Consider the following 24,380-nt stretch of genomic DNA (forward strand, 5'->3'; position numbering starts at 1 on the left):
TACCTTACCTTACCTCTGTTGAGCAAGCAGTATCTAGTTTCAATTTTTAAAGCCTACATGCAGATTTTGCTATTGGGGCTGCAAATGCTATTAAAATGAAGGCTTTCAAAAGTTGATCAAATGGAGGTTGCCTCCAAAAATGATCCTCCTCTGGATTACAGGCTGGACCTGATCTTAAATTGGCAATGATCAGGAGAGGGGAAGCTGAATCCGCTGGCTGTGCCCGCCCCCATCACACCCATTATTAAACATCTCCCTCACATGCTTTTTAAGCAACTGGAGGGAGAGGTGTCATGTGAATCACACTGGGAGAGCCTATGCACATTCCCCATTCACCTTATCCAATAATACAGCGGAAACGGGGATGCCATCCAAAAATAAACAAGGGAAATTATTTCACGAAATGGTATTTTGATAGGTCTCATAAACCAACACTAGGTGGTGGTAAAGCACCACATTTCTATTGGTAACTTCAAAGCAGCATCCTAGACGGTCAGGCTTTGTGTTATCCCTATTTTATTAGTTAGTATTTTTATTTGGAATTCCCTGAATAAGGTCAGGGGAGAGAGGAACGCCGAACATAGCCTGCTCCTTAACCCAATTCCTCTTTCTTTCATGAAAACAGTGGCCACTTTACCTCAGGAAACAGGGAGAAGATGGAGATAATCATAATACTGACCACCCTGCAAGGTGGTTCTTTAAGGATTTGAAGAGAAAGTGCTGAAGCAATGCATATGGCTCAGTATCTAATATTGCTTTTATCTGAAGACTTGGGACTTTTCCTCACATACCATTCATAGTGGAATAGTTGCTGTTTTGATCCGATATTTTTAAAGAGTGAATGTGTAGCTGACTTTCATCACCTCACGTGTCATTATTATTAGAGAGTCAATGCGAGGTTTTCCTTTCCACACCAATAGCAAGTTGAGGTTGAATTTAGAAAAGTTCCATGGCTGTAGTCACAACCCTGACACCCCCTTGTGTTCCCTCAGCCAGTAAATGCATTCCTTTCTTTTTTAAATAGTAAATTTTATTAGTATTTTCCACACAACAGCAACAAAAGAAAAATTACAACACACAAAACACAAAAACAAGCATATAAAAAAACAAATCCAAATCTTACAAATTAATAATATAAACACTAAAAAGGAAAACAAACATTGAATTCCACCAATCCCACAGCACCTCCTTTACCTCTCATTGTATCTTCCTGTTTTCCTTATCTCTATCGTAGCTTCTAGATATAAATCCCTCTTTCTTATCCTTTCACTTCACAAGGTTATTCCAAACTCAGCCAGATTTCTGTCCTCGAACCTTGGCTTTTAAGGTATTCATTTAGGCACTCCCATTCCTTTTTCACTTCACTTTTTTGTTTTTATCTTATTATATCTGTCAATTTGGCTAATTCTAAATATTCTGAAAGCTTACATAACCATTCTCCCCTAAGGGATAACTGATTCCCTTTCCAATACTTAGCCACCAGGATTCTTGCTGCAGACGTCGCATATAAGAAAAAATTAGTTTTGTCTTTTGGAATATCGTTTAAAATTCCTAAAAGGAATGCCTCTGGCCTTTTACTAGATGATATTCTTAGTATTTTCTTTATTCTTTTTTAAGTTTCCGGCATTTGTAGAACCTGAGAAGCCAACCTGCTCCCAGCTTTCGGGACCTATTTTCACTATGCATATGATTAGCTGCAGCTGCTTGCTGAGATTTCATTTTGTGATAAACCTGAGTTTACCTCTGCATAATATGTCCAACGGCTTGTCTATCTCAGTTTAAATAATTGACTGAACAAACGTTTAAAGCAAAGGAGGGGTTGCATGTTGTCAAATTTATTTATGGTTATGAAGAGAAAGCTTCTCCCTACAGGAAGAGCTGGGATTAATTGATGTTTTGTTACATTTATATCCATCTTTTCTTCCAAGGAACCCGTTTTATTCCCTCAACAGCCTTGTGAAGCAGGTTAGGCTAACAAAAAGTGGTTTTCCCAAGTGGTTTTCTCCAGGGCTGAATGGGCAACTCAAATCCTCCCAGTCCTAATCCAGCACACAAACCGCTAGACCATATATCCTGTTTTTATGAGTTACTGTAATTTCCTCCTCACAGGGGGGGAAAAACCACTGACTGCTAATGTAATTGGGTGTGAGATTTATGACACTGATAATAAGCTTCACCGACCTCTTCTATTTATCACTCAAACACGAATATTAACTGCCACTGTCATCAAGTAATTAATGAGATTAGGTCAACACATTTAAGACCTCGGCTGCATTTGTAAAACCGGTCATCAGAATCTCTTAAAAATTATAAAACAGCATTTAAAAATTAAATTGCAGGTCTTTGTGGCTTCATGGCTATAACTCTCTTGCTCACTCTTTTGGGGTCAGGTTTCTGTATGAGAGGAGATAACGGCTTAGATTTCTTAAAGAGTCCTACTTTAGGCTAATAGTGGGGGTTTTTAGGACACAGGGTTGTAGGGTTTCATGGCTCCAGGCTAAGCCAACCCTAAGAAAGGATCTTGCAGAGCTGAAAAATCTTCAGAAAAGGGCAACCAAAATGATTTGAGGCTATTAGCAAGTTAACTATGAGGAAAGGTTGTAGCATGTGAGACTTTCGTTCACAGAAAAGACAAGTAAGAGGCGTATAAAATTATACATGGTGTGTAGAAAGGGAATAGGTAAAAGCTTTTCTCTTTCATAACACTAGAACTTGTGCACATCCATTGAAGCTGTGTGTTGCATACCCGCCAATATTTCTCCAGTGAAAATAGGGACTATTTTATTATTTATACCCTGCCCACCTGACTGGTTGGCCTCAGCCACTCTGGGCGGCTTCCAACATATATAAAAACGTAACAAAACATTAAACATCCAAAAACTTCCCTATACAGGGCTGCCTTCAGACGGCTGGGGTGGGTGTGTGTCGGACAGCAGCATTCCCTCCAACATTTCTTTGAAGAAATAGGGACGTACAAAGGAAAAGGGGGACATTCTGGGATCAAATAAGAAACCAGGGTGGCTTTGGTAAATCTGGGACAGTTCCTGGAAAATAGGGACACATAACTATCTCCCATAGCTGTCAACTTTTCCCTTTTCTTGTGAGGAATCCTATTCGGAATAAGGGAATTTTCCTGAAAAAAAAGGGAAACATTGACAGCTATGCTATCCCCACCCCCGACAAAAGTACATGCAAACGAACTGAAAAAGACTCTTATGAATTGAAAGTGGAGATGAAAAATGTAACCACCCCCCCCACCCCCCATTTTTGTTAGTTTTGTAGCAAGAGAACATCTTTTATAAAAAATATTTAACAAAACAATAACTGTGGGATTTGCTCCCAGAGGTAGTAGTGATACCATAGGTATTAACTTTGGAGGGAGGGCTGTGGGGCTTAAGCCCACTCCATATTCCTCTGGAGGGGCTGAGCTCCCCTCAGGTAGCAGGCAGGGCCAGGAAATTGACAAGTTCGCAGGCTCGCAGCTGCAGCACAGGGCCGCCCCATCTCTCTGTTGTGTTGCACCACACTTTCCATGCTTCTTTGGGACTTTATTCCTGTTTGCCGGCACTTTTTTGTGTTTATAAAGAATTTATACCCTGCCATGAAGGGCCGATAACCCGGCTGGCTCTACAAACTTCCTTGGGAGTGACAGGCTGCAAGGCCTCAGGCTGGGCCCAACGGATTGCAAAGCCGTGAAGGAAACTGAGCCAGGTAAGCTGACAGCCTCCCTAATATTAAATAGAAACAAAAGCTTCAATGCATTTAACAGGGACAAAAACCATCGCCCCCCCTCCCAAAGTTGAGGGTGTCTGTCTGTCACCATGAAAAACAACGAGTCTGAGGGAATTTTAAGGACTGTCTTTATATAAAGCGTAAGCTTTTGTAGGCCGGAGACTTCAGATTAGATAATTTAAATAATAACAGTTTTACAACAATCAAAGAATCAAACCATCAATTGTTATTCATTTTAGTCTAAATGGAGCCATACACCATGCTTCTTGTATTTTTGAACGTAATCACTATCTGTAACCTTAAATTGAATGGCCACGAAGTTGAGTTGACTACATATTGTCAGTGATTTTTTTCCTAAAGAAATGTTTTGGGGTACTCTCATTTTGACTCAAGAAAATCACAATTTTATAGTTCAAATCCGGAAAAATAAAAGCAGTAAATGGACAAAAAGGTCGCCATCGGAGGTAGCAACGGAACTGCCGATTCACTGTGCTAGAGAAGAAATTAAATATTTTAATTTTTTTAGTTCTTCTCCCGTTAGATTCACAAAATGTTTAGGAGTATGCCTACCCCTGCGTTCCCCCCAGAAAAAAGCACTGTATATTATTATTAATATTAATACCATGTTGTTGTTGTAGCCACCCCTTTCCCATCAGAGGAAGTATGCCCTAGCAAATCTTACTCCCTTTACAAATAAATACAGTTAAGTCTTTAAATTGCCACAGACCTTCTCATATTTTTATATACAACTTAGATAAAAAGAAGCAATGGCAAACTGCTTAAAAGTGTGGGCATAGGAGAGGGTTTTCGCCAGCTAATATAAGCTTGTTCAGTGGGGCAGTTTGAGACAAAATACTACACTTTAATCCTGTGTGGACGTGGTCTATAAATGTCTGTAAATTCTGGATTGCTTGCATTGTTACATCATAAGCAGCAGGTCATCCTTAGATCATCCTTAGATCACTCATATTCGGAAGGAGCTAGACACCACCGTGGGAGCAGGGCCAGGGCGGGAGAGTGCTAGAGCTCTGTCTGGTCAAGTTGCATGGAATCAATTTCAATCCGTTACCCCCGAGGATGTGGACAGGCTGCTTGGACGCGTGAAAGCAACCACCTGTCTCCTTGATCCTTGCCCATCCTGGCTAATAAAAGCAAGCCGGGAAGGGCTGGGCGATGGGCTCTGCGGGGCGTTGAATGCTTCCCTCTGTGAGGGAACATTCCCAGACCCGCTGAAAGAGGCGGTCATTAAACTGCTTCTTAAAAAACCATCTTTAGACCCGGCCAGTATGGCCAACTATCGCCCAGTTTCAAATGTTCCATTCTTGGGCAAGGTGATTGAGCGCGTGGTTGCTGAACAACTCCAGGCATGCCTGGAGGATGCGGACCATTTGGATCCCTTCCAGTCGGGATTCAGGCCTCACCATGGGACTGAAACTGCCTTGGTCGCGCTGGTTGATGATCTCCAGCGAGCTAGGGACAAAGGTGAGAGTTGTATCCTAGTTCTGCTGGATCTCTCAGCGGCCTTTGATACAATAGACCATAACATCCTTCTGGACCGTCTAGAGGGGCTGGGAGCTGGGGGCACTGTTATACAGTGGTTTCGCTCCTTCCTCCTGGGCCATGTTCAGAAAGTGGTGGTGGGGGATGAGTGTTCAGACCCCTGGGCCCTCACTTGTGGGGTGCCTCAGGGTTCCGTCCTCTCCCCCATGCTTTTTAACATCTATATGAAGCCGCTGGGAGAAATCATCAGGGGATTTGGACTGGGTGTCCATCAATATGCAGATGATACCCAGCTCTACCTCTCTTTCAAATCAGAACCAGTGAAGACGGTGAAGGCCCTGTGTGAGTGCCTGGAGGCGGTTGGAGGATGGATGGCGGCTAATGGATTGAAGTTGAATCCTGACAAGACAGAAGTATTATTTTGGGGGGACAGGGGGCGGGCTGGTGTGGAGGACTCCCTGGGCCTGAATAGGGTAACTGTGCCCCTGAAGGACCAGGTGCGCAGCCTGGGAGTCATTTTGGACTCACAGCTGTCCATGGAGGCACAGGTGAATTCTGTATCCAGGGCAGCTGTCTACCAACTCCACCTGGTACGCAGGCTGAGACCCTACCTGCCCGTGGACTGTCTTGCCAGAGTGGTGCATGCTCTAGTTATCTCCCTCTTGGACTACTGCAATGCGCTCTACGTGGGGCTACCTTTGAAGGTGACCCGGAAACTACAATTAATCCAGAATGCGGCAGCTAGACTGGTGACTGGGGGCGGCCGCCGAGACCACATAACACCGGTCTTGAAAGACCTACATTGGCTCCCAGTACGTTTCCGAGCACAATTCAAAGTGCTGGTGTTGACCTTTAAAGCCCTAAATGGCCTCGGCCCAGTATACCTGAAGGAGCGTCTCCACCCCCATCATTCTGCCCGGACGCTGAGGTCCAGTGCCGAGGGCCTTCTGGCGGTTCCCTCATTGCGAGAAGCAAAGCTACAGGGAACCAGGCAGAGGGCCTTCTCGGTAGTGGCGCCCGCCCTGTGGAACGCCCTCCCATCAGATGTCAAAGCGATTAATAACTACCTGACATTTAGAAGACATCTTAAGGCAGCCCTGTTTCGGGAAGCTTTGAATCTGTGATATTTTACTGTATTTTTTGTTTCTATGGAAGCCGCCCAGAGTGGCTGGGGAAACCCAGCCAGATGGGCAGGGTACAAATATATTATTATTATTATTATTATTATTATTATTATTATTATTATTATTATTATTATTATTATTGATGTGTCAGGGGAATCAGTAGTGAAAGTACAGGTTTGCCACTGATCATACAAACAAATAAAAATGCTATGGGATGGGGAGGGGAAGAGGGTAAAGGGCAATTGGGGCTAGGGAGGAATACAGAGGTTTGGGGGCATGTGAGGAAGGGGGAGGATGCATAGGGGAGGTGGGGAGACAGGGGGCTGTTGGATTTTGTTGTAAAATTCCAAAAATAAATAACAAAAAGTTGTTTGCATTGCTAATTAAAAGGTTGTTTTTCTGCTGTCTGGATGTCATTTGCTAAAACCAAATGTGTTTTAAAAATTGAACCTATACAGCAGAAATACGCACCACTGTGTTCAATGGTGCTTACTCCCAACCATGCACAGAACTGCAGTCATGTGCCATAAATTTAATCATGAGATTTTATTAGTAATTTGTTGTGAATGTCTGTGTTTTTAAGGTGGAGGTATTTTTTAAAGCAATGTGTTAGAAAAGCAAGATATTTAAATCCCGGTGGCCTGACTCTGGATTTCATTATGGAGCTGTTATTGATGCACCACACAGTTAGGAATAGCCCTCAAATGTTGCTGGGAACTTCAAATGAGGAGGAGAGCACTGTAGTGCTCAGTTGCTCCTTGAGGGCTTCTCATAGGCATCTGGTTGGCCACAGTGAGAACAGGATGTTGGATAAAATAATAAAATTGCTGTACTTGCATAATCATTACAAGTGACAGTATTCAGTTTGTCATAGTATTACGGCATTTATTTAGCTCTGGGAGTACATCTATAAAGCCATTCCATTTCACAAACAGGTAAAAAAAATACATACATCTGGATGTGCTCTTATTCTTCAGAAGAAGTGGAGCAGTGGTTTTCTATGCAAGTGAAACCAGCACACTTCTCCAAACTGTGGTTTGGAGAAGACCTTCAGGAGTTTCAAAGCGGACAGAGGACATGCATTTCAAGACCTGAATTCTTCTCCAGTTTGAATTAAAATGCAAATCAGAGACAAGTTCCTTCCTCTTGCCCCTTCCATTCAGTGCAATGGAGAAACATTACTTCATTACTTTGAATAGGAGCATAATGGAGAGGGTGGAGGAACCCAAAACAAAAAATCTGAATACAGAAGAGGAAGACCATTCTTCCTTGGTTAACTTCATAGGTGGACTTCCCCTCACCAATTTTGCCCATGCTGCCTCTGAATTTGTACTAGGGAAACATTTTTCTTTTACACTGAATGGGAGCAGGGTTGAAGGAAGGCTGAGAGGAAAGAAATCTTGACAATTCTTTGAAAGTTTTCCCTCTCCAGTTCCTCCTGGAGATTTTCAGTCCTCCATTGGAGAATATTCAGTGAAATGACCTTCCTTATTTTGCCACCCACAAAGTAAGTGGAGAATTTGAGGGAGGGCCATTTTCACTCTGTTCTATGCTAATATGCCGGCCAAGAGTGCCAAGAGAGGCTAAACATGGAGCCTGGCACGCTTCCCTTGCGCAGCTCTGCTTGCCTGTCCGTGCCGATCCAAAAGTCCTCCTGCCTCTTTCTCTTGCCGGTAGCAGAGTGAACACAGCGGCGAGAAGCAATTGCAAACAGTGTGGGTAATAGCAAACAGTGTGGGTAACAGACACAAAGGCGTTCCTTATCTTCTTCTTAGCCTTTAATCATGTAGAATAACAGCATAAATTCAGACCTGGCAAGAACTGACACATTCTCCCTCTCGCATAGCGTACCAGAGGCAGACTGACTAACTCAGAGTCAAACCACTCCCATTGAGTGTTTGTAACCACGCCTCAGGAAAGAGACGTCACACAGAACTCTTTAACTCTGTGAGTTCTGAAACCTATAACATGTTCTAGATTTTTAAAGACAGTGAGAGCCTCAGTTGGGCTCAGGAGGAAAAAAAATAGTTTTCTCATCCAAGTTCATCCAAGGTGGGCTTGGGAGATCTTGCCCATCTATGCTCTGTGCATAGGCAAAAAGTGAAAGTTATTTTAGACAGTTTGTTCTAGCACCGGGAGACTCCAAACTGAGTTTATTGGAATATCTCTCCAAATACAATTGTCTGCTTATGCTTTATTTTTAGCATTGACACATCTGCCAATCTCAGTGTACAGATTTATAGAAGGGTTACCAAAAAAGCTTATGTTGTCACTCAGTTAAACAGCTTTGCTGTATCTTGGGTAGGACATGCAAGGGAATCAAAAGGTCATCTCAGACAGGGGCCTTGACCCACCCAGCTTCTACAGCACTTCAACCCACCAAGTCAAGGTTGGAGAATTACTGCTGGACTGCAGCTCACATTATCTCTAGCCACCTAGCCAATGAAATGGGATTATGGGAGTTGTCCCAACTGAGCCCTCATGGCAAGAATGAGGAACCTGCAGCCCTTCAGATATTCCTGGATTCCAACCCCCATCTGCCCCAGGCAACATCAGCGGTGATGGGCGCAAGAGTCCAACCACCATTGAGGGTCACCAGTTCCTCAGTGGTTGACTCAGTTCCTTCCACTCTGATTGGCTTCATTTAGCACAAAGAGTAACAAGACTTCTTCGCACCCATCACTCTCATACAGTGGAGGAGGAAGGGGGGTGCAGGGGTGCAGTTTGCCTCAGATGTCATCACTGTGTGACAAAATGAGTTTTTAAAAAATTGTGCTCACGAAACTTTTTAGGAGTGAGGTGGTGGCGTAGGCACATGCAGGTTCCGTGCTGCCTGAAACAGCAGCGTGGGACTTGCGTCTGCCTACTGCCTCTCCCTCAGACGCCCTACAGCTGAGGGGGAGGCAGTGAAGATGCTCCAAGGGTTGGAGAGGCTTGCCCTGCCCACATGGGTGACTCGACACGCCCCCTAGCTACTCTGCTGCACACATACGCACATGAAGTGGCAAGAAAGATAAGAATGGGTTTTTTTGTGTGTGACTAATTTCTAAATCCTGCTATTCGCCCATTGCAATAATGTCTTCAATGTGGAAAACATTATACAAAATATGGATTAAATATAAAGGAATATTGGAGCCCAAGATACCCCTGTGCTCATCACCCACAGAAGCCATGGCAGTTAAAAAAGAAATATGAAAGGGGAATGGCCAACATCAGTCTTAGAAGTAGATAAGGATAAGCCAACATTGAAGCAATATGAGGAAATTAAAAACTTGCTAACAGACTGGCTACAATATTTCCAGCTACACCAAATACTAGCTATAGATTCAAAACAAGGAATTGCAAAGGAAACATCTAGATTTGAAAGAGAATCAATACTTAACAAAAATAAAATTATTTCACGAGTGTATGATTATCTTCTGGAATGGGAAACAAAAGAAGAACAGTCATTGTTAAATGGGCACAGGACTTCGGGCATAATATACTTATGGAACAATGGGTGAGGTTATGGACGGCAGACATTGAATTCACAGCATGCTATAATCTCAGGGAATATACCATAAAATGGTATATAGATGGCATCTTACCCGCAAAAAGCTTGCTAAAATGTATAAAGGAAAAACATCAACCTGTTGGAGATGTAAAAAAGAGGAGGGATCATACTCTCATATGTGGTGGACCTGTATAGCCATTGGCAGATACTGGAATGATATTTATAATGAGTTTAAGAAACTATTTAAAATTACTTTTAAAAATAACAAACCCCAGAGATTTTCCTACTTGTTATATTACCACCAGAAATTAAAAAAGATATAAGATCATTGTTTATGTATGGTATAACAGCAGCTAGGACCCTTATAGCAAGGAATTGGAAAAATGAAATGCTCCCAGAGATTACAGATTGGCAGATGCTCATGTTAGAATATCTACAATTAGCAAAACTGACGGGATCAGTTAGAGGAATATCGAAACAAAAAACAACTAGAGAACGGATAATATTTAAGAATTATGTAAAACTTTATTGTACAAATAATTCCATATTAGCAGAAATTGAGTGATATTTGTAAAGAAAAAAATAAAAGGATTGTATACGAAACAGAAAGAAATGATATTATATAATGTAAACCTGTGTAAGAAAGAATGTTATACCAAACAGTATAATGAGAAGGATGGGAAGGATCGTGCCGATGAGTACTTTTACTATGCAAATAACTCTGTCTTTTTTTTTGATTTCTTTATTTCTTATCTTTGTTACTTCTTTATTTTTTATTTCTTTATAAATTTTTATAAATTTTATATAATTTTCTCTTTTTTACCTGTTAAGAGATAGTACATAATGTCTGTATAGACATGCAATTTTTTTAATCAGTAAAGAGATGATTTTTTTTTTTACAAAATGTCTTCAATGTGCAATAGTCTCTAGCAAGATCCCCAAAGTAAGAGTACCACAACTAGTCAGGTAAAAAGATAAGACTCCACACATGAGGAGATATTGTGTTACGGATTTTTTGAACAAAGATTTGCCAGGCTGCAACTTTTCCACATGTGCAGCCCTCCTGAGGCAGGCTTTTCATCGAGGGACAATGCAGAGCTGATAGGGCCGAGGGCAGTTGGTTACGCCGCTGAACACCGGTGTGAGATCGATGTCTTTGGGGTCAATGATGGACTTCAGAGTGAAGTTCTGTAATATGGTGGTCAAGAACAAGAAGATCTCCATACGGGCCAGACCTTCCCCCACACATAACCGCTTCCCTGCAAAGGAAACCCAAAGTGTAAGATGCATAACAACCACTTTGGCTGTTACGGAGAAAATAACAATCATGCCAAAGGAGCAAAGGTGCTGCTCCAGAACAGCTCCTGGGAGAGTCACTCTTTCCACGATTTCTTTTGTTTCAGCTGGTCACAGGAAAGGTACAAGGAGTTCTGATGGACCCAGAAGCCTCTGCCCCCCTCTCACAATCTGGGAGCCCTTCCAGTTTAGGCTGCAGGAGGAAGAAGGTTCCCCCTCATTGCCCCAACACCAGCCGATTAGGGAGACGGGAAAGACCTGAGCTGGCCAAGACTGCAGCCAACTGAGGAAGCAGAGATCTTACCTGCTGAGAAAGGCATGAAATAGTCGCTGTTCCTGAAGGTGCCATCTTTGTGCAAGAAATGTCCTGGGTCAAATTCTTTGGGGTTTGGAAATTCTTTGCTGTCATGTAGCACAGATGTCAGACTTGGATATATGGTAGTGCCCTGCAGAGAGTGCAAAGAAATGGGCTGGATGGCCATGACACCCAACTAATGGTGTGGGAAGACACTAACAAGAAGGAAGGTACTTTGTTGATACAGAAGAATAATGGAGCAGCTTCAGAAGGCAATAGGGTGTTTCAAATGAAGTCCAGGCTTCAAGATGCCCAGCTACGCTTTAGGAGTTGGGCTAAACTACTTCCCTTGCTTGTAGATAAGAAGAGAAGAAAAGCTCTGCTGGATCAGTCCAGTGGCCCCATCTGGTCCAGCATCCTGTTTTCATGGTGTCCAACCAAATACCCATGGGAAGCCCATCAACATAATCTAAACAAGACAGCACTCTCAATTCCTGTGGTTTCCACCCACTGGTATTCAGAAGCATGCTGCCTCTCACCATGGAGGTAGAATATAGCCATCATGGCTAGCAGCCTACTATTAATACTTAGAGCCTTGAAAAGAGCTGACCTTTGGAATGACATATTGTCTGAACAGTGTATCTTTGAGTACTGCATGAGGGCCGCTCAGTGGGGCAATGGAGATGAACCTCTGGATCTCATGGATGACAGCATCTGTGTAAGGCATTTCCCCACGATCTGCTATGCAAGGACTTCGTGATCGGCCAATAATTCGGTCAATTTCTTCATGCACTTTCTCTGCAATGGGAAGAATGAGGTTTAACGCCAGTGCAGGAAACATTACAGAAGAAACTGAAACTCAGTGGGAATGGTTGCAAGGCTCTGCACATTTTGGAGCTTTCAATTGTTTTCTGATGCCAACTTTCTACATATATATATATATATATATATGTATGTGTGTGTGTGTGTGTGTGTGTGTGTGTGTGTATGTGTATATGTATATATATATATATATATATATATATATATATATATAATTTTTATTAGTTTCAATTCATTATACAAAACCAAACATTAAGACAACAGAAAAGACAGAACAAAAAATGAGGGAAGAAAACAACAAAGAAAAAAGAAACATTGCATAACATAAAGCACCAACAAATTAAACTTACAATAACTAAATAACACAACAATAATTGACTTCCCCTCAACTCGGTTTCGGCATATGTTACCAAGGGTTTTCTATCTGCAGTTTCGTTTTCTTAAAACTCTTTACGCCGCTTGCATTACATCAAGCCTACTGTGATTTTTATATTTTTTACATCTGTTTCAATATATGTCATAAATTTATTCCACTCATTATTAAACTTTGTACCTTTTTGGTTTCTTATTTTCTGTGTCATTTTTGCCAATTCTATATAATCAAATAATTTAGATTGCCACTCATTTATAGTTGGGATTTTTGATGTCTTCCAGTTTTGTGCAATTAGTGTTCTAGCAGCTACTGTTGCATATTGGAAAAGTGTTTGATCTTTCTTTTTAATTTCTTCCCCAATTGTCCCTAGAAGGAAGGCCTCGGGTTTTTTTGTGAAGGTATATTTAAATATTTTTTTTAATTCATTGCAGATTATTTCCCAAAACTTTCTAATTACTTCACAAGACCACCACATGTGGTAGAAATTGCCCTCCTTGATCCTACATTTCCAGCATAATTTGTCTCCGGTTTTGTACATTTTTTCTAATTTTACAGGCGTGATGTACCACCTGTACATCATTTTTTCCATGTTCTCTCTAAGTGTTGTACATGCCGAGAACCTCATACCTTCATTCCAGAGTTTCTTCCACTTATCAAACTCTATGTTGTATCCAAAGTCTATCGCCCATTTCACCATTACTTCTTTTATTTCTTCATCTTTGGTGTCCCATTCAAGCAGTTGGCTGTACATTTTTGATAGGAGTTTTGATTTATTTTCTAATATTTCTACCTGGAATCTGGATTTTTTTCCGTTCATCCCAATCTTTTTATCCTCAGTCCATAAAGCATTGATTTGATGAAATTGGATCCAGCCTGTCAGTTTATTCTTTATCTCTTCATATGGCCTAATCTTCCATCCATTTTCTGTTTTTACAAGCAAATCTTCATAAGTCCATCTTTCTCCTTCAATGTTTATTTTTTTTATTGTTAGGATGTCGATTGGTGATAACCACCAGGGGGTGTTTCTTTCCAATAGTTTTTGTTTCTCTCCCATACTTCCAGCAGTGGCCCTCTAATAATATGATTAGAAAATCCTTTGTGGACCTTTTCTTTATTACGCCACAGGTAAGCGTGCCAGCCAAATCTTATATTGAAGCCTTCTAAATCTAACAAGTCTGTGTTTTTAATGGTAATCCAATCTTTAACCCAGCAAAGGCACGAGGCTTCATAATACAACTTCAAATTTGGGACCGCAAATCCTCCCCTGTCTCTTTGATCCGTAAGTAATTTGAATCTAATTCTTGGCCTTTTTCCTTGCCAAATAAATTTAGAGAGTACTTTCTGCCAATCTTTAAATACTGAAGTTCCCCTGATTATCGGTATATTTTGAAATAAAAACAGCAATTTCGGTAATAGACTCATCTTAATTGCCGCCATTCTTCCCGACCAAGAGAGTTTTATTCTGTTCCAGGTATCCAGCTCCTTCTTTATTTCTTTCCACGTGTTTGTATAATTGTCTTACATTAAATTTATATTCTTCATCATTAGCCAAATTCCCAGGTATTTTACTTTTTTAGTTACTTTAATCCCAGTCTGTGATTCAAGATGGTTTTTTAGCTCTTCTTTCATCTTTTTAGTCATCATTTTAGTTTTTGTTCTATTTAATTTGAAGCCGGATAGCTTTCGAAATTCTTCTAACAGATCTATCACTTTACTGACACTTTTTTTTTGGATCTTCCAACGACAACTTTTTTAACAATTTCTATACCAATTTCTATAAGGCATTGCCCCACGATCTGCCATGCAAGGACTTTGTGATCGGCCAATAACTCAGAAGAAACTGAAACTCAGTGGGAGTGGTTGCCAGCCCCTGCACATTTTGGAGCTTTCAATTGTTTTCTGATGCCAACTTTCTACTAACTCGTCACCACAGGCAATTTATTGTAGCTTACCTTCAGCAATCCATCTGTAATCAGGGAAACATAGCATAACTGCAATTATTTATATATTAATTTAATTTCTATGCAAAAGGAGCCCAGCGGGACAAAAGCTTTAGGGATGCTATAGGAGCAAGTGATGGTCCAGCTTAGAGAGATTCCTATTGGAGGCACTGTCCTGCAGTGATTCTGATACTACCTGAGGGCCCTTTGGCCCCTGGCCCTTGTGGTTGTGCCTTTGTCTAAAGCAGTGGTGTCCAAACTTTTTTCAAAGAGGGCCAGAAAGGATGAAGTAAACCAAAGTTGGTGACCTTTTTTTTAGTATTTTACCCCCAGGAAATAACCTGCTGCTGGGGCCGGATTAAACCGACCAGCAGGCCGGATTAGGACCCCAAAATGGACTTTGGACATGCTTGATCTAAAGGATCTTCACTGGCTGCCAGAACACTACTGAGTCAAATTCAAGTTGTTACTGTTTGCATATAAATCCTAGGGTTTGCAATATGGTCAGCTATAAGAGCTCATCCACACCTCTGTTTTTGCTGGGATTTCTAGGCACGGGTCTGTGGTTACTAGGCATGGATCTGAGCATTTTGTCCACCCCCCACCCCCACTGTTGTCTCCAGGAAAGCCTTCTGTCTACTGCTGATTTCAGTCAGCGATGATTAACATTCAGCGATGAACAGTGGGTTTTCCTGGGGAAAGTGGCAGAACAACAACCTCTTGGACCTGTGCCACATAAATCTAGGAGAGAACTAGAATAAGTACTAATAATGCATCTGTTTTACCTTGTATCTCTGGGTATTTGAGGAGGATCATGAACCCGTATCGCAGTGTGATGCTGGTGTTCTCTGTTCCAGCCCCAAACAAGTCAACAGTGCTTATGGCCAGGTTTTCAATGGTGAAATGGGATGCACTATTACCTTTTTCCTGCAGAAACACACAACACAGTCAGTGGAGTCAACTCAATTGTTCTGAGTACAACATAACAAGAATTTAATTGCGCCACTCACTGGGACCAGCTCTCTTCCCAAGACACATCTTATCTCAAGTCTTTTTATAGCTCGTTCCTCTGGACATTCCTTGCCCAGAGGGCTAATCATTAGAAAGAACTTCCCACTTACTGTATGAACAAGTCAGCAATGGGAAATGAATCTACTGCAATGGGGTGTGGGCAGGAATCTCTTTCCTTGGCATTCCCCACAAGAAGCTGGATGGAAGTCTGCTGGTTGGGAAGCTTCAGGAGTGGCAGGAGAACCCACTTGGAGAGTTCTGTGAGTTTTCATGATTACCTGATCCATTTTCATAAGGAAGCAGTCGATAAAATCCCGAGGTGACCTGGGGTCCAGAGTGAGCTTGTGCTCTTCAACTTCATCCAAAACAAACTCTCTGAGTGCCAAGTTATTTTTCAGCACTTTGCGGTGGGGCCCAGGGATACATTTCATCAAAGAAGGAAAGATGTTGTAGAGCTAGAAGAAACACCACAAGAGACCCATTGGCACCAACCTCAGTCAGGGTTTGTCCACACTCGGGCTTCAGTATAATGTTGGTCACTGTTGCCTTGTGTGCATTTCAACTCTGTGGTCCACACACCAGCATTTTCACTACCAATGCCTCCCAAATCTATATAGATGTTCCCCATCAGCTGTCTTATATTATTATTTTATATCTGCGGTTCGTAGACTAAAATCAAAATATAAAACCACAAAATTCATAATCAAAATAAAAACAACAACCCAGATACCCCGCCAAACTCCACATGCTAAAAGGTATGTACTGAATGAAACCATTGTTCTCCCAAGGTCAGTACTGCCTATGCAGCAGCTCTGCTGGGTTTCATTCAGAAGTCCCATCCCTAACCAGGGATGCTACTAGGGATTGACGCTGGGACCCTATATAAACAAGCCAAATGCTCTAAAACGGAGCTATGGGATTACATATATATCTCTAAATCTAGTCCCATCTTTTTCTCTTTACTGAAACCAGTCCATGTACACATCCCTGACTTAAAATTCAGCAAGGCGCAACATTTCATAAGAAATGGCAGGTTAGATATGGATTGTGACTAACATCATGTATTCACACCTTCTCAAACCATTAGTGGAAGCACACTGGATGCAGAGGCAATGGCAGTCTGTATACATCCCAAGTGATTAGTTCCAGTTACAGTATTGAGCCTGTGGGTTTTACTCGTTAAGCTTTACTTCGTATTCCACTGGGCTGCTGTTGAGTTAAGTCAAACCTTGGTTACTAGACCCAGGTATTGGTATTGGCTCTCCAAATTAAAAACATAAGAAGAGCCTACTGAATCAGGCCAGTGGCCCATCGTGCTGTCACAGTGGCTAACCAGTTACTCATGGCAAGCCTGCAACTAGGACATTAACAGAAATATTAAGAGGCAGAGGCAGTATGGGCTATGAGAAGCCTGGAAGAAAGACATTTAAACAGCAGGAAAATGGCTACAGCCAGAGGCAGTATCTACATAAAATAAATACTCCACATGCAAGTAAACTTTAGACTTTGTGGAAAAGAATGCATTTAACCAAATGGCACCTACCTGTCCACAAGGAGAACTAAAAACCTGAAAGAGTTCACTTATTAAGCTTAGCATGGATAGCAACTTCTTGTCATTATAACCGTATCGTTTCCCAAAGATAATTGCACAAATGACATTGGAGATGGCGCAACTGAGTGAAAAGGTTGGATCCAAGGGCTTCTCTGGAAGAACAAGAAAAAAATAATTATACCCATTACAGGTTTTAGGCAATAATCTAGTCTGGAATTTCTGAGCTGCCATTTCCTGGCTCCTGGCCTCAGTGGTCAGACAGGGAGCTGCCTTTCTCACAACAATTCTGGAGGCATGGGCATCTTCAGTGGCTATGAGTGGTTTCTTCCAAGGACTTTCCAAGGTGCTTTCTTCCAGCTTCAGCCAATATATCCTTAGATAGGAAAGAGTGACCACAGTGGTGCAGGCCTTGGTGAAGTCTAGACTAAAACTAGGGAATCTAAAGCACTTCAGATGCTGCTGGACTCTAACTTCTGGACCACTGTTGACTGTTGGGGCTGAAAGCAGCTGGAATTCAACAATATCTGCGGAGCACTCTTGCAGTTGATAGAGAAGCAGCAGCCGGGCTTTAGATGGAACTGGTCTGTGTCAGCATATTACACCCCTGCTGAAAGCTATGCATTGTTTGCCAGTACATTGACAAGGTAAGTTCAGTTCATTACTGGTGTGTATGAAGCCCTCAGTGACCTAGGACCAGGTGGTGGTTAATAATCTGTTGTAATGTACCCCAGAATCTGTTGTGATGTTTAAGGGGGTCTGCTTGATAAGCCTATGTGGATGAGGGGCAGTGGCTACCCACCCTGTGTGTCCCGGAACTTTTCTAGCAGGAACTGTGCTTCCTCCTGGATCCTCTCCTCAATACTTTTCTTTCCCATGCCAAAGTTGCGCAGGGTGGTAAGGGCAAAATGTCGGAGCTGCTTCCACACCTCCCCATTGCTGAATATAATTCCTGGAAAGCAGAAGAGGAAATGGGCATAAAGGAGATGGATGGACTGAAAGAGAGAGCAGAAGAAGCAGGTTGGAAGAGCAGGAGGCTCTTATTCTTGGCTCCAGACCACCTGGAGACTTGGTACTTTGGTGCCTCCTTATTCCATAATCAGTAGCTGGCCAGTCTTCTGATACTTGCCCTTACTGTAAAATATATGTGTTTAATGTGCATAAAATGCTATGTTTGTGTGTGTTGTGTATGAAACGTAGTGGAGGTTTGCATTTGCAGTATGTCCATTTTTGCAGCTAAAACTTAAAAAGAGGTTTCAATGTTTCGATATTTATGTTAACTGATAATTCATCTCTTGGAGCCTGGGTCTCTCTCTGAAGCTGCTAGTATAATGAAGAAGCAATAGTTCTTGGACTATATTAACCAGAAAGAACTTAAAGAAAACTGGACTACATTGCTAGTTGTTTAAGTGCAATGTGTTGATTTGTATTTATTTATTTTCTTGGTAACAAATTTATAGATAGTTTGCAGTAACTTTGAAACTCTTTCTTGGTGTGGAGAGCTTCTTGATTCACAAAATCCAGGTCAGAGAATTCTGCTCACATAACTCTCACACTTACTGCCCACACCAGAATTACCCCAGACCATTATATTTAAAGGCTAGAGACTCATTCAATCCTGCTTTAACTTTTGGTGCTTGTTCTAAACCAGAGGCAGAGCTAGCTGCTTCGGCACCTGGAGCGGCCTGTGTGGGTAGGGGTAAGCACCCTTGGGTGTAAGGCGGCGCGCGGCGGAGGGGACCTTCCGGCAGGTGCCAGCGGCAACGCACATCCCAGGGGGGCGCCACCTGTGGCGATATCACTCCCCTCAGGGATTGCACCCAGGGCGGCCAGCGCCCACCACACCCACCTTTCTCCGCTACTGCCCTAGATATTGCTTAAGTACTTTTATGAGATGGCTCATTTCTCTCTTAAATGGCAATGCCCAATATATAGCTATGCCATTAAAAGGCTGCTAATTATCTATTTCTACTGTCCAGTGGGAACATTAATTAGGAAAGTTTATCTCAAGATGCAATGCTTTGTCTTTGCAAGCTTTTTTGCTTTATTTTCATGAATAGAGGGATTTTCCTGTGTCCCCCCCTCCACTGGTCAACCAGCATAAAATACCTAATCCCTTGTTGACATCATCAGCTAAAGGCAGGCGTCCCCTGGCAGCAAATTCATCTCCACGGTCGATCAGCGCTTCTTTCACTGCATCATAGCCATGCAGCACCACAACCCGTTCTGTTCCAAAATACATTGTGAACACAGAGCCATACTTCTCAGCAAACTGGAAAAAAGATAGAGAAGGACACACATCTAGGTGGGTTTGTGGATTAGGAGAGAGTCATATAGCTGATGGAGAGCCCCGCTGCCCCCAGACTCACTATGGGCATCTGAACCACATGACTCTTAATAACATACAGAAGAGTTCTGCAGCTAGATCAGGCCAAAGGCCAACTAGTCCACGACTGTTATCACAGGGGCCAACACAGTTCTTCTGGGAAGCTCAAAAACAAGACCAGAGTGCAATAGCACGCTCGCCTCCTGCAGGTCCCTGGAACTGGTGGAGGTTCAGCATCATCGCTAGCAGCTATGGGTAGCTTTATCTTCAATGAATTTTGTCTTAACAAAATTCCACAGTGAATTCCACAGTTTCAATATGCACTGTATGAAGAACTACTATCTTGCATGTGTTGTAAATCTTCTAACACTCAGCTTTAATTGAAGACTCCCAAGTTTTAGCATTACAGACCCTTCAAGTGTCCCTATTATCCAGGGACATCCCTGATTTAGAGAAGCCATCCCAGTTTGATCACAGAATGTCCTTAGGCTGTCCCTATTTTCATTGGAGAAATGTTGGAGGGTATAGAGTTATCCGACCCCCTCTGAAGGCAATCCTGAATAGGGAAGGTTTTTTTTGTTTAATTTCTAATGTTTTCATTATGTTTTTATATATGTTAGAAGCCAGTGTGGTGTAGTGGTTAAGAGCGGTAGTCACGTAATCTGGGAAACCGGGTTCGTGTCTCCGCTCCTCCACATGCAGCTGCTGGGTGACCTTGGGCCAGACACACTTCTGTGAAGTCTCTCAGCCCCACTCACCTCACAGAGTGTTTGTTGTGGGGGAGGAAGGGAAAGGAGAATGTTAGCCGCTTTGAGACTCCTGAAGGGGAGTGAAAGGCGGGATATCAAATCCAAACTCCTCCTCCTCCTCCTCCTCCTCTTCTTCTTCTTCTTCTTCTTCTTCTTCTTCTTCTTCTTCTGTCCAGAGTTGCTGGGGCAACCCAGTAAGCTTTGTGGGCTATAGTAAAATTATTGTTATGGAATGGGATGTCCCTATTTTCATTGGAGAAGTGTTGGAGGGTATGGCATTATGAGAGGGGGGTAAAAGTGTTTTCCCGTCCACTTTCTATATACCGTGAATATGATTATACTGCTCTGTTATGTCCCCCTCACACTTATTTTTCTAAGGGAATTCTTAAAGTACCTTCCAACCAAGCACATTCTGGGGAAAATAAAGGAGCAGCTTTTCAAAATACAAGAAGACTATGAACTCCACACTGTCCAGCAGAGGCTAAAAATGTTCAGAGGGCAAAAATGCCCAAACCATCCATGTGTGGAGGGAGAATTGGACCCATCCCCGCCCCCTGTCTCTAATATAGTATGAAAATTGCACTATTGCTTTTTAAAGTTCGTTACTCAGAAGGGGGCTTTATGGCTTTTATTTTAAGCATAAAACAATAAAATGACAATAAAATCACCCCCTTTGTGGAGTTGTGGGACCTGCTCAAAGTCCACCTCTTTTCTGTGGAGCCTTTGCGACAAGTCCCTGCTCCCCATCCCTGCCGATGTACCAAGCGCAAGTCCATGCCACTGAAATCACAGCGATTCTGCTATTCTTTTCTTATGGTCTGGATGCCACCCCTCCCTCTTTTGCCTCTCCTCTGTCAAAGTGCAGAGTCTGTTGCCTTATACTCTGCAAATGTGCCCTGCACACAGATGGTACCATCTCTAAATAAACAAACTAACAATGGATTGTCCCCTTCCAAAAGAGTCAGATGGAAAGAGGCTTGCAAACAGGTAACGGTCATCAACAGACAGCTGTTGAGGAAGGTGCTCATCTTTGGCTTACCTCCTGGAGAACCTGGGACAGGTTGTTGGTCTTCAGCTGCAATGCGTTCCCTACGATGGGCAGTGGAGGTGGGCCAGGTGGCAGCTGCTTTGCATTCTCTGGCGTTCTGCTCCTGACTGCAAGGAAAACAAGGCAAGAGATACATATGATCATCAAAACTGTCCCTAGAGGCTCCATGGCACCAGCTAACAGTGACTGAAATGACTCTAGATGAATTAATTTGCTTTCCAATTTTATATACTCTGAGGAGGTCACATATACATGGATTTTCACCAATAGGAATTCTAGGTTTCTCTGAGTAAATGAGATTAGCCATTAAGTAGATCAGGTTGTATAATGAAGAAATGAACTTCTCTGAACTTATTTTTCTTCATTGATTATTAAGGCAATGATAACGGCATTACTGTACACAAGGTCTGTGATGTAAGACAACCAGGGGTTCAGTTTTTTTCTGCCAAACATTGTAATGTGCCAAGAAAGAAGCAAACCAAGAATACAGATCAATATAAGTTTTAATAGTGGGGGTGGTCCCTACTCACACTTCAATAGTCAATAGAAACCAAAACCAATCCATTCAAAAGTATTGTCTTCTAATAAAGATTACAAACTCAAAGAGAGATTACAAACTCTAACAGAGATAACAAACCCAAACTCAAAGATTTATGTATAAAACAATAATTCGTTACAAAGATTTTCTCCTTTTTACTCGACAATAATATTGATCCTTATACTTTATCAGCTTGCAGATGGAGACGAAGTTTCAATCGTTAAGCAGAAGTCAGTTATGGATTGGAGACCAGGACAGGGCCCTGTTTCAATGTATTCACCTTCATCAACTGGAAGTATCAAATATTACATGAAAATACATTTAAATTCTTACAGGGCCCTGTTTCGATGTATTCACATTCATCAGCTAGCACATTTCATAACAAGAACTCCAACTTATTAAACATTGTAATGTAGCCTTGTGGCAAATGGTTCTGCTTTTAAGGTTCCTGCAGGAGATCTTCTTCTACACTCTGAGTGCTTGGTTGGAAGTTTCTTGCACCTTAGATGCCCACAAATGTGACAAATTGTGTCAGAAGTGTAGAGAAAACTTGTGTTAATTTTTATTTTAAAAAATCAAAGGTATGTATGCCAGCTGCAGTGATCATGGAGCCCAAGAAAGTAAAATCTCTCACTGCCTGACAGCAGCCACGAAATTAAAAGACGCCTGCTTCTTGGGAGAAAAGCAATGACAAACCTAGACAGCATCTTAAAAAGCAGAGACATCACCTTGCCAACAAAGGTCTGTATAGTATAAAGCTATGGTTTTCCCAGTAGTGATGTGTGGAAGTGAGAGCTGGACCATAAAGAAAGCTGATCGCCGAAGAATTGATGCTTTTGAATTATGGTGCTGGAGGAGACTCTTGAGAGTCCAATGGACTGCAAGAAGATCAAACCGATCCATTCTTAAGGAAATCAGCCCTGAGTTCTCACTGGAAGGACAGATCCTGTTGCTGAGGCTCCAATACATTGGCCACCTCATGAGAAGAGAAGACTTCCTGGAAAAGACCCTGATGTTGGGAAAGATGGAGGGCACAAGGAGAAGGGGACGACAGAGGACGAGATGGTTGGATAGTGTTCTCGAAGCTAGAAGCATGAGTTTGACTAAACTGCAGGAGGCAGTGGAAGACAGAAGTGCCTGGCATGCTTTGGTCCTTCTTTCCATAATTTCACCCAGTCTCTCAGTTGTATGTTATATCCAAAATCTTTAGCCCAATGAATCATAACCGACTTAACCTCCTCATCTTTCAAATGCCATTCCAGCAGCAATTTATACATTTTGGACAAAATGTTAAAATCAATATTTAACATTTCTTGTTCAAATTTCAATTCCTTTTCCTCAAATCCTCTTTCTTTAAAATCTTGCCTAAACCTTTCATTGACCTGGTAATAATGTAACCAATCATAAACATAATCTTTAATTTCTCCATATGGTTTCATTTTCTATTTACCATCTTCCTTACTTATTAGTTTCCCATATGTTATCCATTTCCCACTCATAATGACCTTTTTCACATTCATCGCTTCTAATGGAGATAGCCAATGCAGTGTTTTTTGTTCCTATAGGTTTTTATACCTATCCCAAACCTCTATAGAGATCTTCAAAAAATATGGTTTCCAAATCCTTTATGGACTTTCGTCTTATTATACCATAAATAAGCGTGCCAACCAAATCTATTGTCATAACCTTCCAAGTCCAGCAATTCCGTATTTTGTAGTTTCATCCATTTCTTCAACCAACAGAGGCATGCTGCTTCCTAATACAATTTCATAATACATAATACAATGGCAGGGCGAAGCCTCCTCTTTCTTTAGCATCTGTTAATAACTTAAATTGAATTCTCGGCTTCTTACCCTGCCAGTTATATCTTGAAATTGTCTTTTGCCAATCTTTCAATATTGCAGCCCCTTTAATTACAGGAATTGTCTGAAACAAAAATAACATCTTTGGTAGCACATTCATCTTTATCGCTGAAATCCTACCCCAAAATGATAACTTCAACCTCCTCCATATCTCTAGATCTCTTTTGACACTATTCCACATTGGTGTATAATTATTTTGAAATAGATCAATATTTTTAGAAGTTAACCAAATTTCTAAATATTTCACTTTTTAAACAATTTCTATACCAATTTCTATAAGGCATTGCCCCACGATCTGCCATGCAAGGACTTCGTGATCGGCCAATAACTCAGAAGAAACTGAAACTCAGTGGGAGTGGTTGCCAGCCCCTGCACATTTTGGAGCTTTCAATTGTTTTCTGATGCCAACTTTCTACTAACTCGTCACCACAGGTAACTTATTGTAGCTCACCTTCAACAATCCATTTGTAAACAGGAAACATAATAACTGCAATTATTTATATATTAATTTAATTTCTGTCCCAAAGGAGCCCAGCAGGACAAAAGCTTTAGGGATGTTATAGGAGCAAGTGATGGTCCATCTTAGAGAGATTCCTATTGGAGGCACTGTCCTGCAGTCATTCTGATCCTACCTGAGGGCCCTTTGGCCCCTGGCCCTTGTGGTTGTGCCCCTGGCCCTTGTGGTTTTTCAAAGAGGGCCTGATTGGTTGACCAAAGGGCCA

The 24,380-nt window shown here is 41.9% G+C and overlaps 1 protein-coding gene across 1 annotated transcript; it reads right to left on the reverse strand.

The window, feature by feature from the left end:
• Window positions 1-10,846: 10,846 nt before the first annotated feature.
• On the reverse strand, window positions 10,847-21,451 carry LOC310706942 (cytochrome P450 2C19-like). The gene is made up of 9 exons (XM_083503351.1): window positions 21,250-21,451; window positions 19,245-19,407; window positions 17,938-18,087; window positions 17,130-17,290; window positions 15,865-16,041; window positions 15,361-15,502; window positions 12,051-12,238; window positions 11,450-11,591; window positions 10,847-11,108 (listed from the first exon to the last, which is right to left on the reverse strand). Exons 1-9 carry the CDS (start codon window positions 21,424-21,426, stop codon window positions 10,927-10,929), a joined length of 1,482 nt encoding a protein of 493 aa, XP_083359477.1. The 5' UTR covers window positions 21,427-21,451; the 3' UTR covers window positions 10,847-10,926.
• Window positions 21,452-24,380: the final 2,929 nt, after the last annotated feature.

This window comes from Podarcis liolepis (assembly GCF_965112155.1).
Source record: "Podarcis liolepis genome assembly, chromosome: 1".
Classification (NCBI taxonomy): domain Eukaryota; kingdom Metazoa; phylum Chordata; class Lepidosauria; order Squamata; family Lacertidae; genus Podarcis; species Podarcis liolepis.